This window comes from Harpegnathos saltator, unplaced genomic scaffold (genome assembly GCF_003227715.2).
Source record: "Harpegnathos saltator strain DR-91 unplaced genomic scaffold, Hsal_v8.6 scaffold71, whole genome shotgun sequence".
In the NCBI taxonomy this organism is placed as follows: Eukaryota; Metazoa; Arthropoda; class Insecta; order Hymenoptera; family Formicidae; genus Harpegnathos; species Harpegnathos saltator.
In genome coordinates, this window is record NW_020230549.1 from 438621 (window position 1) to 453103 (window position 14483).

A 14483-nucleotide genomic window follows, 5' to 3' on the forward strand; every position below is an offset into this window, starting at 1 on the left:
TTCTTTTTAAATAATATTAAATAATTGCCATCATATTTCGCAAATAACTTTTCAAATATTATTGTCAAACCGCCTATCCTAATGTATATACGCTTTAGAATCGTAAGAGAATCTATTCGTATTATTTAATTTTAACAAATTTAACAATTACTACGCCCGAATGAAATAGTTTTTAAATATTCAAAATTTCCAAATTCTTATATTATACCAAAGGAAATCAATAACATTTGCATTTCTTAGTAAAACATAATTTTATTAATAAATCAGCCAACAACGAGACAACTGAATTACCAAACGCTACATATGATTAAGTATAAACATCTTTATATTTTTTAACCAATAAATAATGAATAGTGAATTAGGAAAAGATGCTTAATTGACACCCCTAGTGTCGAGCTTGGGTATAAAAAGAGCTCGGCCCTTCGCACGCAGTCAGTCTCTTGTTAGCCTGTAATCAGCCATTAGACAGTCTTTTGCTGAGTCTCTTGTTAGCTAATTGCCAAAGGGTCTTGAGCCTGGAATCAGAAAGGTCGGTATTAAAGATTATTGTTCTTGGGACTCCGTCTGCAAATGCTAAGACATTTGTTAAGACGTAAAATCCAAATCATTAAAGGTCGAACGAGCCTCTTTTCCTCATAATGATACTATAGAAAATTATTTCTATTACTTGAATAAGTATTGAGCCAGCTATTAACTATATTAAACTTAGTGTATGAATTTTAAAACTTAACAATATAGAATAATTTTATAATATATATATATATATATATATATATGTGTGTGTACAGATTTCTTTACTTCTCTTCCCTCACTGATTATCATCTTCATTCTTTTTCCAGAACGCAGTGCTTGAACCACGAGCACTGTTCTTCTTTTCTTTACCTTAAGAGTGTTGTGCTTGAACCCCGAGCACCATTCTTCCTTTTTTCCCGGAACACAGTGCTTGAACCACGAGCACCGTTCTTCTCTTCCTTCCTTTAATGCCCGTTTCTATCGACCGTGGTTGACTTAACCAGCTGTTCATTCCAACGGAATTAACCAATTGCATCTGTCGTTAACCAATATTGGCAAATGCTATTGGTCAACCCAATAGAGTAATCAACCGATTAAATTAATCACAGTTGGTAGAAACGGGCAAAGAGTATTGTGCCTGAACCACGAGCACCATTCGCCTCATTTCCCTAAGAACGATAGTGCTTAAACCACGAGCACCGTTCGTCTTTTTATTCTTTAAACTTAACCACGTTCCTTCCATCTACCTTATTATAGATATTGTTAAAATAAATATTACCAAAAAACCTCTTAGCCGAACAAGGAACAAGGAGAGCCGGACGGCAGATTCAATTTAGACGTCTGTTAAAAAGTTATTATAATCCAGGCACGCTCGACCTGGCTGTTTTCAAAACAGATCCATTAAAATCTTCGATCCCAAAAATAAAATCTGAAATAAAGGGAAATATATTTGAAGTTAAATTCAACATTAGCGAGAATATTATTATTTTTAAACCTAACAGCTACCCATCTCCAAAGGTAACAGATTCAAATAATAAAGATTTGGACAAGAATAGCGCTGATCCGAAGTAAACCAAACGAATCTAGGCATTGCATGTTCTATGCTTATCCAGGACGTAACATAAAGCCAGCGGCACACGGTGCTTGTTTTCGTGCTGGATTGCTTGCTGGATGAAAATACTGCGTTCTGATTAGTGCATTTCCATCCATCTTCGGAAATGCACCAATCAGAACGCAGTATTTTCATCCAGCAAGCAATCCAGCACAAAAACAAGCACCGTGTGCCGCTGGCTTTACTCTCTGTGCTTATTTTTATTGTAAACGGTCCTCAAGTTCGTCGTTAGCAAATGCACCAGTAGGATCGTTGCAATCGTGAGACCAAAAATTTGAGTATTCACATATCTTTAATCGTTGAATATGATTCACGATGGAAGTCTTTTAGTTCTGTTGTCCTGTGGCGTGCCATTTTAGATGAAATTGCGCGCAATTTGCTGTAACGTATTCGTGAGTGTTTGTGAAAAAGATACATTTTGACGCACGTATTTATATAAATTCCGTCTAGCTGTTACAAGTGAGTAAAAGTCCGAGTGAGACGTTTCACGTCAAAGATAACAAGTAGCTGTTCAGATCGGGTAAAGTCTGCCGAGATATTTACGGTTTCCTTTTTCCCCAGCAATGGAGGACTCTGGTATATGTTGTTAACCAAAGCGGATCTAATGGATCGTGCCTTTTACTTCGAGTTATAAGAAATGGAGGAATATCACGCACGTGTGATCTTTCGATTTAGTATGTCCGATGATATACACATCACATTGAAACGTTTTCAGTAAAATATTGTGTGTTATCATCAAGAGACTGTCATAGATTCACGTGAGCGACTGGTTGAGTGCGATAGTGATTAGACTCTACGAGACGCGTGTTTGTTGTTATCTCCTCGGATAACACTGTAATTATCTGATATATTAACAATACCAAACATTTCTAATTGATTATATAAATAATAATGTACAATAATCACAATATAAGAATCATTTTTATTTCAGATTATTTGAGAAAAATTCTACAGTTACCTGACAATTTCTACAAGAATGTTCGGGCAAACTGGAAATACGTCATTCAGTATGTTGGATAAATAGATAAATGCTATCTAAGCAATGGAATATCAAGAAAATGGAGAATTTGATTAAAGCGTGTCTTTCTTTCAGGTGGATTTAATACAGCAACGCAAAACAGTCCATTTGGTCAATCCGCATTTGGTAAACCCATTACTACAACAAGTTTTGGTAGTGGTGCAACACCTGTCTTTGGTAGTAGTACTTCACTCTTTAATTCTAAGCCTACAGGTTCTACCACAGGTGGCTTGTTTGGCAATACTGCAACGCCACCAGCATTTAGACAGCCAACTAGTACCCAACCATCTTTTGGAGGTAGCGATTTATGAACTGTTTCATTTGCATGTACAAAGTATAAATTGCATACAAAAACAAGTATTCTCTTTTATGTACTTATTCAAGCATTCATGCATCTGAAACATTTTAATTATTGTGTTTGCTCCATAGATTTTATTGCATAGTATAATTTTTGTAAACCTCAAAAATCATTTTTAAGTATAAAATAAATTAAGAGTCAACAAACATGGGCATGATAAATATAAACTTTATAGGATGATGACATTGCAACATTTGTAATATATTGCATCATATTGCAACATATTGCAATATTTACAACATATTGTCAAATTGATATTCTTTTTTTTTTCTTTTTTATATTGCAGGATTTGGAACAACGAATACAAGCACTAATCTCTTTGGCACACAGCAGAATGCAGCAACAAATCTTTTTGGTTCAAGCTCTGCAACTTCTGCATTTGGTCAAGCAAACAAGCCTAGTGGTTTCAGCTTTGGCACGACGTCTGGAACCAACCTCTTTGGGCAACCACAACAACCTGCGCAACAAACTACTCCATTTGGTCAACAGAATACTACCACAAATACAAATCTTTTTGGTACAAACACAGGTAAACTGTACAGCCTCAATCAGTCATTTATTAAATCTCAATTAATAATACTAAATGAATCAAGTAAACTTGGAAGTTCTTCAGAAGTTAAATCATTTTGTATTTTCTTTGTAATAGGCTTTGGCAACAGCAACACTACCACTACAGTACCAATGGGCACAGTAGTGAAATTCACACCTGTAGTTACAACCGATTCTATGTCCAAAAATGGGATATCACACAGTATTTCGGCACGTCATTGTTGCATCGTGGCTATGAAGGAATATGAGTCAAAATCATATGAAGAATTACGTTTTGAAGATTATCAAGTGGGAAGAAAAGGTATGGTTTTATTTGGAAGAAGAAGAATAATAAGAACAATAACGGATTCAAGGTTGAAAGATAACAAGTGAAATGTTGATTCTTTACTCTGTCTTAAATAGGTCCGCAAAATACTGGACTTTTTGGAACACCAGCACAACCATCGCCATTTGGCAATACAACAGCTGGTACTAGCACGGCTGGTACAGGTAAGTACGATATAAAAAATAAATAACTCATTGCAATTAAACTGTTTTCTGATATTGCACAATAATCTTAATTGTATAAAAAATGTGTAATTATGTGCAAACCAGAAGATAATTCATTTTATTTGTTATAGCTTTTGGATCGATGACTGGAGGATTCGGTACTACTAGTCAGTCGGGATCGACTGGACTATTTGGAAAACCTATCACTAATTTCGGAACACCAGCGACTACAACCAATAGTTTTGCATTTAATTCCCCATCCAGCACGAATCTATTCGGTACTAACTCTCAAGCAAAACCTTTCGGCAGTAAGTTATATGTATATCTTGATATACATCATTAGAAATCTCAGATCTCATTAATCAGTATTAAGTATTCGAATATAATTATTGCGTAAATTTTAACATAAATCACGGTTATTTGAAAACTTGATACTTTCCAATGCATTCTCGTAAGTGTAAATAATACGATACCCGTTCTTCTAAACGCGTGTTATCTGAATCGATCGCGATACTCTATTGTCTTATCAATATTATTTTAGTAGAATATAAATAATTTCATTTTACGTATATCCATACAGCAGCTGCACCAACGCCACTTTTTGCAACTAACAATACTAACCAAACTGCTGGTACAGGTTTTGGTGGTATTAATACCGGACAGAGTACCGGTTTCGGATCGGCATTTGGCTCCACGCAACCTAATCAGGTAAAGTACTGTAATCAGGTAAAATATTACGCAACGCACGCAAGAATTCAAATCATCGTAAACATTTTGTTGCAGAGTATTGGACTCTTCAGCCAGAACAAATCCGCCTTTAATATTCCATCGACATCAACTAGCACTGGTTTCACTGGTTTCGGCCAAACAGCGTCAAACAATACCGCTACGCCATTGTTCGGCAATAAAACAACTACCGCCGGATTTGGGACATCTACATTCGGCACAGCTGCACCCTCGGCCTTTGGAACCAATACTGGTTTTAATTCGGGCCAGAATACCGGATCCTCGTTGTTTAATTCATCTTTCAAACCAGCTGGACAAACGTCGGGATTTTCTTTCGGGAACACATCCACATCATCAACTGGACTTGGTAAGTTTATTCGTTTGAAATGTGAAGATAATCAACATACAACCAATGAATTATTTCGATTTATTATGTAGGTACGAACACTGGTTTGAATCTGGGTGGCGGCACTTCCTTGTTCGGACAGCAAAAGCCAGGCAGCTTGTTTGGAAATACCGGGAGTAACACAACATTCAACAACCCTGGGTCGTTTGGAACTTCCACTTTTGGAACAAATTCCAACATGATGGCTGGAATAGGAACAGGCTTACTTAACGGAGGGTAACGCAATATTTACACTCATTACGGACTTAACTTAGTCAATTAGTCAATAGAAATATAACTACTCTTCTTTCACAATTACTTGTAATACATCGAAGAAATTTATATTTACTAATGTAATTTATGTAATGTTTAGGATAGCATCAAACCAAGCGAAAAATGATTCGGTACCGGTGCATCAGCAGATCTTGGCCCTTGTTTCTGCACCATTCGGTGATTCACCATTGTTAAAGAATCTTTTACCCGTAAGTTACTTCGTTTATTCAGATTTGTACACATAGACAGAAATGTCGGAAAAATACATTAATGTTGTATATTCTCAGGCGTCTGGAAAAGCTGAAGAATTGCTAAAACCTATAAATCCAACATCGAAAATGTTGAACAGTCCACAGTACAAAGTTACTGCCAACAGCAGGTCTCCTAAAATTAAAGCAAGAGCCGTTAGTGCAGTGCAACTGTCAAAGGTATGGATAGTTAAATATTGTAGGTTACAAAAAATATGGCAATATTTATAGCGATATAGCGATTCTTCTCATAAGAGAAGCTACAACATATTCTAGAACTTATAAGCACGAAACTGATTTTTACACAATATTTTTTTCCTAGAAATCCTTGTTTGATGGTCTAGAAGAAGAGGATCCTGTGTTATCTGAAGCTTTCCAACCTCGGCCAAACGCAAAGCGTTTAGTGCTGCGACCGAAATCAGCTACAAACTCTTCGATTCAGTCTCCTACCGAAAATGGACCAGTAACGAAACTCACTGGCACAGACGATATTAGAGCAGACGTGTCAAATGGATATGGTAACAGTATCGAAGTAACCAACAAGGAAAATCATAGCCAAGATAATAATCGACTTGCAAACGATCGACGGTCGTCCACATCCTGGTAAGACAACAATGTTAAGTTTTTCTGTTTCTAGTTTGATTTATTTTTGAAGAAAGTTATCGCAGCTTTAAAATAAATGTGAACACGAGTAGTTTCTTATGTCTGGTCTTTTTTTATAGGTTGAAATCGACAATTCCACGGAAAAACAAAGTCCCGGATGACGAATTGGAGGGACAACGATCGCCATTCTCTGGAACGACAAACATGAACGAAGAAATAAATAATACGGTGGCCGAACTAAGACCACAGCATAATTCGTCGAATTCGACGCATTCGGATACACTTAATTCCATCGAAATACCACTCAATTCTTCTACTCTCGGTGACAAGAGCTCTGCGAATCTTACTGTGCAGAATACAGGTACGTATTTTGACACAATTCATCGCTTTATATCTATAATTTTAAGATATTTGCGTATCTGTAACGGAGAGAAACGCGAAACAATCGTCTCTCTTTTTTACTTATTTATTTAAATATTCGTTTATGTTTTATAGATTCGAGTCAAGATGCAGACGAGAGTTCATTTTCGATGCTGCAGCCAAATTGGACTATGAATATGGCTAAAGTTACGTTGCGACGAGCGGGTTATTATACCATTCCACCGATTGATAAATTAGACGATTACGTTTGCGGCGAAACTTGCAACGTGCCGAACTTCACCGTCGGCCGTGAAGGCTACGGGAACGTATACTTTCCGGATTCATTCGACGTGTATGGCTTGAATCTAGATGAAATTGGTAAGTTCGTAATACAGTCAAGTTGAGTTCTAACATAAATTCGGAATACATGTTAATTTCAACTTTAACGCACATATTATTGTTATGTTATTATTATTATTATTATTATTATCAAGCGTAATACTATATTTTCTTTTAACTATAATTAACAATTGATCAATAATTTGCAATTAACATCGCGTTTGTCGTTGCAGTTCACTTCCGGCACAAAGAAGTAATCATTTACCCGGATGATGACAAGAAACCGCCAGTCGGGCAAGGTTTGAATCGCAAAGCACAGGTCACGCTGGACAAAGTGTGGCCGCACGACAAGTCGTTGCATGAGCCAATCACAGATCCGCAACGACTCGCCGCAATGAATTACGAGGGAAAATTACGCCGGGTGTCCGCGAAGCACGACACTCGTTTCCTCGAGTATCGCCCAGAAACCGGCTCATGGGTCTTCAAGGTCGATCATTTTTCCAAGTACGGCCTTAGCGACTCAGATGAAGATGACGGCCAAGTACCGTCAGCTTCGGAAGCGAAGAAATTGAAGGGCGTACCCGTGCCTCAGCAGAAAGGTGTTAATGCGGGAAAGACCGATCTCTTGACGACCACAAACAAAGACGTGATGATGAACGGTGGCACAGCGAAGATTGGAAACGACAAGCATCCGGAGATTGAGAGTAATTATCTAGGGGAGACTTCGATCGGCCGCATGTTCGCTCCCCGCGACTACAGCTACGAGAAGCAGCCGTCAGCCGTTAGCCCGGTCGGCGACAACGCACGAGTCGCCGGTACAGACAGTCACAAATTGCAGCTCATGAAAGCGAGCTTCTTTGACACTAACGATGATGACGTCGCCAACGATGAGCCGAACGGCGACATACTCCCGTCCGTGCGCAAGACTCTGATTCGCTATTTCCCTAACACTCCTGAGGCCAAGAGGGACGAAACAACCTACAGTGCGACCTTACGCTCGAGCTTCATTATGAACGAAACTTCGTCATTTTATGCGGGCCAAGAGGATGCGCTGTATACGTTGAGCAATATTAAGCCATCGCAGCCAGCGTATGTAATCAGCAGCGTCAAGCCCGATCATCGAGAGCTGCCAATTGCCGAGAGGACGATTCTACCGCCAGTGGTCTCACCGGTAACCAGTGTGCTGAAGTATCAGTTCGAGGTGGTGCCGCTCAAGGAGTCTCGGTTGAACAAGCTACAATTCCGCTGTGTCGCTGATACCGGCGTGCAGATGGGTAGGATGTTTCGGCCAAGTTGGGGAGTTGGTCTGACCTTGTTGTCCCTGAGCACTCATAAACAAGCGTCCAAAGTGCAGCTGCAGAGCGCCTTCAGCCAGCTGAGCAACTACGTTTCCGGTCGTCTAGCCGACGACATCACGTCGACCGCGATCGTGCAACGGTTGCAGATCTTGGGCGGTGACGAGGACGACATTAAAGCCTTCAAGGATAGCATAGACCGTCATCTGAGGATCCAATTGGAGCATTGTGTGATCGGCCAAGACGGCGACTGTCCCATTTTCGACGTATCCTTGGACACCGCTATCGAAGCCTTAAGGTTGCATTGCACCTTGGCTCAAGAGCTCGCGGAGAAGGAGCAGAGGGGAATGAACGAAGACGTGAGCGATGATCAGATATACCAGCCCAGTGCCGAGCGCTCGTTCCGTCAATACGCCAGCATTGTGTGGAAGTTGTGCGTGGCACTGTGGGGTGAAATGCTCGACCACGAGTCCCTCGTCGAGGAGGGAGACCATCATGACATAATGACGAGAAGAGAAGCCATAGGCGAGTGGCTGAAGAGCGTTGTGCAGAAGACGGTCGAGCAAGAGATCAAGAGCGTGAGCGGCGACAACTGTCACGAGAAGGTCATTCTGTCGTTGTTGTCCGCCTGCAAACTGGAGGACGCTTGCCAGTTCGCTCGTAAAGCCGGCGACCATTGCCTGGCGCTGCTGATGGCGCAGCTGCGCAGCGGGATGCCCGTGAAGGAGTTGATCAAGCAGCAATTGGCCCTGTGGCAAGAGACCGACGTGGATGAGAACCTCACGATCGAGCGACTCAAGCTGTTCATGATAGTGGCGGGCGAGCCGTTGATCAGTAGCAAACATGGCACCATCAACGTGTGCGAAGATCTCGACTGGAAACGAGCTTTCGCCATTCACCTATGGTACCTGTCGTCGCCGACCTGCTCGATCACGGACGTGCTTGATCTCTATGAAACGTCGTTCAACACGACGGAGAGCGAGGTGTACGCGGCGGCGCCTGAACCTGAGTACAGAGGCAGCGATTACGACGCCGAGATAAGTAACGGCAGGCGGATATACGATCTTTGCTTCCATCTTTTGAAGTTGTACTGCACCGGGATTCATGATTTGGGAGAGCTGCTGAATCCGCTGTCTTACACCGCTAATCCGCTGGATTACAGACTGAGGTAACTTTACGTCGACGACATTCGCTCGCTTGCAAACACCGGATACCGCGCGCGCTTTTCACTCCTGTACACAATTAATCCCGCGAGCGCGATGAATGGGATGGGACAGCGCGAAGTCGAATGTGTGACTCAAGAGCGGGATGTAGCAAGCGCGCGCACGCGAGAGAGAGAGAGAGAGAGAGAGAGAGAGAGAGAGAGAGAGAGAGAGAGAGAGAGAGAGAGTGTGTGTGTGTGTGTGTGTGTGTGTGTGTGTGTGTGTGTGTGTGTGTGTGTGTGTGTGTGTGTCAATGTATCAGCTATAAACAAAACGACCAATACCCAAAGCTGCAGGAGCGGATTTTGTGGAGTGTCTGCTATGAATTTTGTCGGCTTGCTTGCTGACAGAAATAACGGGATCTGCCGGCACACTACTGCTAACATTTGGTTATCGGGTAGTCGTACCGTCGTGTGAGCTTGCTCACTGATGCACAATTAATTTCTCTTATTCATTCTCGACAGTTGGCTGATGCAACAGTTGCTCGTGGGCTTGGGCTATACGCACTTGGCCGACCACGTATTCGCGTTGACGCACGCGAACTTCGCCACGCAGTTAGAGGCGCACGGTCTGTGGCACTGGGCGATCTTCGTGATGCTGCATCTACGCGATTCGGTTAGACGACGAGCCACCGTGCAAGACCTGCTGTTGCGCCACATAGAGATAGACGACACCCCGGAGTACGCGCAGCGTGAGCAGTTTCTGAAGGAGGAGCTCGGTATATCATCCGTTTGGATTCATCAAGCTAAAGCCATTAAGAGTAGAATCAATAAGAGGTACTTGACAGACGTTCAATATATATTTGTTAAAATGAATTCTGAGGGAGCGGAACATGACGCATTTAATTAATTTTGTTCTCTCTCAATGGAGGATTTCTCTACATTGTAAGAAGACTATTTTTATACTGTAAACATTTGTTTAACGGTATCTTACATATGGTTCTCGTGGGATTTCCATTGATCAGAGTTGGCTGTAGACCTAAGAGCTTTCATTGTCACATGTTTTATTTTCATAATCTTTTATTTTTACCTAATTAAAAAGGGCTTCTCGATTTGGACGAATTTCTCCCGACCATGGCGAGACATTCAATGTATTAATAATGTAGAAATTGAAAAGTAAAATAAGTTAGAGCTAAGGAAAATCATTCTTGTACTGCTTATCACCGAAATGCATTTTTATCTACGCAGGTATGGCGAAGCGGCTTGGTACTACATACAGGCGGAACAATGGAATCAGGCTCACGAAATCATTATAGAACACTTGGCAGCCGATGCTATAATAAACGGTATCATCATTTGCTCTCTTGCTTATGTATTATAGCATCTGTCGTGAACGATATTGTATGTGGAATATATATACATATATATATTTTTTTTGTTTTTCTTTTTCTTTTAGAGAATTACGAGTATCTAAGATCTTTGTTAAACCCCTTAGTACCAGTTGAATATAGTAGCGCAATTAGTGGGTGGACGCATCAAGGACAGCTTCTGTGGGAATACATGGAAATAACTAACGAAATACAAAACCTGCTGCATACATCGGATTTCTGCGGAATAACGTATCAACTAGAAGCGCTGAAGCCGCGGTTGACGTCTTTGTGTCTCAACATTGATCAGTTTCCATGTCCAACCGCCAAACACAGGTAAACGCGTGTAATACATGAGATGCAAATCTAACACGACAGCGGTGCTCTTCAATGTGGGCTTCTCGTGACTTTTGGAATCTATTAAAATGAAGTTTCTCGTATTTTTAGGTTGTGTCAGGCTGAAATCGCCAAGAGAACTTTGCACTTGGCTAGAAATCTATTGGTACTGCAGAAGAACGACAGCAGATCCGTCACGAAATTATTAGTCCGTCTGATATCTCAGCTACCTTTGCCCGAGGATTATGCGCAACAGGAACTTCGTCCTATCGTTAATATGCGTGTGACCGAAGTGATGTCGCAGTGAATACGAATATATGCCCAATAGTATACACACTACGTACATGCACACGTTAATTAACTTTCAAATCGCATGAATTGTTGGAGTTTTTACATCGTTAATTACGATAGAAGAACCGGATTTTTTTTTTTTTCTTCCCGCCAGTTACAACCGCGCACGTAAAGCAGAAATAAGAGGCTTGAAAAGGCGTAGGACGTATCAGATACCGGACGAGTCGAGTCCGCGCGAGCGACTCGTATATACACAGTAGATTATTAAGCTGGAAAATATTAAACGGACACTTGGTGAAATATATTAAACATGTGATATACTATTTAAGTGTTTCTTACATTTTTATCAATTCGCACAAAATTCTATTGAGCGATCTAAGAGGTAACTGTGTGTAAACGCGTGCGATGTAACCGAAGATTAATGTCGGTGTGATCTTGCCGAATTAGTGTTGAATGTCACGCATACACGTGATTTGCACGTGATTTCCATTACGTATTAGTGATTTTTATGTTAATTGTTCTTTTATTTTTAAACAAATGAAACGGGATATTCGGCGGTCCGCAAAACTCCAATTCCGGAAATTATACCGGTATCAATCGTTGGACGTCATTAACAACTGGATGTAACTCACAACTAACGAATCATCAGTTGCGAGAAAGACGCGGTAGAAGGACTTAGATGAGGAATTGTTCTATATACATTTCTGTGAACTTTTCCTTTTTTTATTTTTTTTTTTTTTTTTTGTAAAATATATGTATTGTTTGAATAGCAGAACTCGCATTAAACATCGTACGAAACACTTTAATTCGCGATTGGATGTCTTATAGTGGTTAAAAAAGGTATTTGCTACAATGTGACCTTATTCTCAACGTATTAATACCAATAAAAATGATATATTCTGGTAGAAGCTGTGTAGTGATATTTTTCTCTCTCGATGTAAATCTATTCCAAAACAAAATGAAGCATGCAAATGCTTCTTTTACCCACTATATGTATGCGAAGAACACTAATTTATATCATATTATACGACGCGTGTCATATAATATGTGTAAAATCCCTATCTCTCTTGCATTCCGATCGTTCCATTACGTTTGTAGCTTTCTTCCGCGCTGACGAAGTTTAAGTACCGAGTACCACTGACGAATGTAATTAGCAAGTGTAAAAATGGTTTATCTATATATTATAAAATACCATAGATTTGTATATTATATTAAATACCGGGGGATAAATATCCGAAGTAGAAATATATTTTGCGCGTTTGTCGAGGAAAAGAGAGAGATAGAGAAAAAGGCGTGATACTGCATGCAACATAAAGTTTTCTATTGTCGTACGAGCAGATGCTATTACGGAAGAAATCGAGTAAAGTAGGATTACGTTTGAGAAGTGGCGGAATGCGTTACGTGTAAGGAATATTTGTATAAACGAAACCGAATTTTCACTCTTTTAAAGTTGAAATAAATAAATACTATATATTCTCATATATTTAATTTTCAGGCGCTCACAGAAACTCGCAGTCTACTTACACCAATCGTCGTTCGTTACAGCTGCTTAGAACTGAAAAAAATTGCAATGTCGCCTCCGTATCAGCAATTGGTTTATTATAGTTCGACGACGCAGATAAATAAGATATAGACCAGGTCTGCATTACCGCTTCGAATGACTCCTAAGTATGAAATCCATATCCTTCCTATAACTGAACGTTTTTAATCAATCGTGTCCTAATGTTCCTCTACCAGATTGATAAAAAGCTTCTCCTGCTTATTTTATATATTGCGTAATTATATCTTATAAATCAGACATATTACAATGTTCGATATAGTGAAAGTTTTGATAAATTTGCATATAATACAATGTCCGATTTTAAAGTGACTTTGCTGACGAATATTATTTACGCAGACACATGTGCAAAATTAACATTAACGTAAATTTCTGATTTGACGTACCATACAAACCTATCCTATATTATATGTGGATAAATTATTTTTTCTCTTTTATACAGTAATCATTCAAAGCAGTAAAAAGTGCGATCTATTTTTTCAGTACTCTATCTTGTATACATCTTTTTTGGCATTCCATCGCATAATGGAGATATTATCGCGATAAAAAACAAATCCGCTTCAGAAAATGAATTTCAATGATCAACGAATTAACGATACGCATACGATAATTATCGCGTCATTATCTAACATTTCCTTCGCGTTTACAGAGAGAGAGCGCAAGTACGAAAATCTAAACGAACGACTTCATCCGAGTCGACGGCACGTAGACGTATCCTCAACGACCTTGTCCTGAAACGATCCCGACGATGAAGAGAGATCTCTCAAGCTACCGCCATCTTATTACACAATTCGCGCATAACGCTATTCCTGCCATGCTTAGACAAGTATAACGCGATGTATTACCTCGCCTCGCGGCGAGGCGCAGGGTAGAGGTAGGTTGGAAAAGCTCTGCCTTTACGTAAGATATAGATATATGTTAAATCAATGATACCGGGCTTGCGCCGCGTTACACCCCCGTAACGTGGCGTAAGGTCGGGTCCGTCTGCCTCCCTCTTGCCCCTTGTGTCGCGCCTTTCCCTCCGTGGAATAGCGCCGGGCTGCCGCTCGTGTTCCTCCCTCTTCGCTCGTCCTCTCTCATCCACTACTACTACTACTACTACTACTACTACTACTACTACTACTACTACTAGTATCACCGGCCCCTCCTCCTCTTCGTCGCTTTCATCCCTCATTCTCCTCTCTTCTCTGTATAGGCGACCGCCATCAACCACCTCCCGCCCTTCTGGCGCGCTGGCGACTCGCGACATTGAAGCTCACCCTGCCCACCCTTGCGACCTTTCCGCAAGCTTCATCAGCCACACCGGCGAGGAAGGACCCTCGAGGAAGTCTCGAGCGGTTTCTCGACGACGAAGACGATGTTACCATAACTGTTCGCCACCATCGTTCGCCGCCGATTTACCAACGCTATCGCCGTCGCGGTAGCTGCCATGGACGCTACACCCTCGCCATCCTACCCGTTTCGATCCCCTTCGGCGTTGCCGGAGGGAAAGAGAGGGGCAGAGCACGGAGGTGGTGGAGAGT

At 40.8% G+C, this 14483-nt stretch overlaps 1 protein-coding gene across 4 annotated transcripts; it reads left to right on the forward strand.

The window, feature by feature from the left end:
* Positions 1–1946: 1946 nt before the first annotated feature.
* Positions 1947–12875, forward strand: Nup98-96 (nuclear pore complex protein Nup98-96). 4 transcript variants are annotated; one of them, XM_011155037.3, is made up of 22 exons: positions 1947–2083; positions 2186–2458; positions 2556–2631; positions 2718–2768; positions 2856–2939; positions 3287–3529; positions 3647–3850; positions 3952–4038; positions 4170–4346; positions 4619–4746; positions 4822–5131; positions 5203–5386; positions 5523–5631; positions 5710–5850; positions 5993–6273; positions 6393–6634; positions 6769–7011; positions 7206–9435; positions 9934–10245; positions 10657–10754; positions 10865–11111; positions 11223–12875. In XM_011155037.3, exons 3-22 carry the CDS (start codon positions 2601–2603, stop codon positions 11416–11418), a joined length of 5598 nt encoding a protein of 1865 aa, XP_011153339.1. In that variant the 5' UTR covers positions 1947–2083; positions 2186–2458; positions 2556–2600; the 3' UTR covers positions 11419–12875. The 4 variants fall into 4 exon arrangements, with proteins under 4 accessions (XP_011153339.1, XP_011153336.1, XP_011153337.1 ...); XM_011155034.3 differs by having other exon boundaries at positions 2718–2939; XM_011155035.3 differs by having other exon boundaries at positions 2718–2939; positions 10904–11111.
* Positions 12876–14483: the final 1608 nt, after the last annotated feature.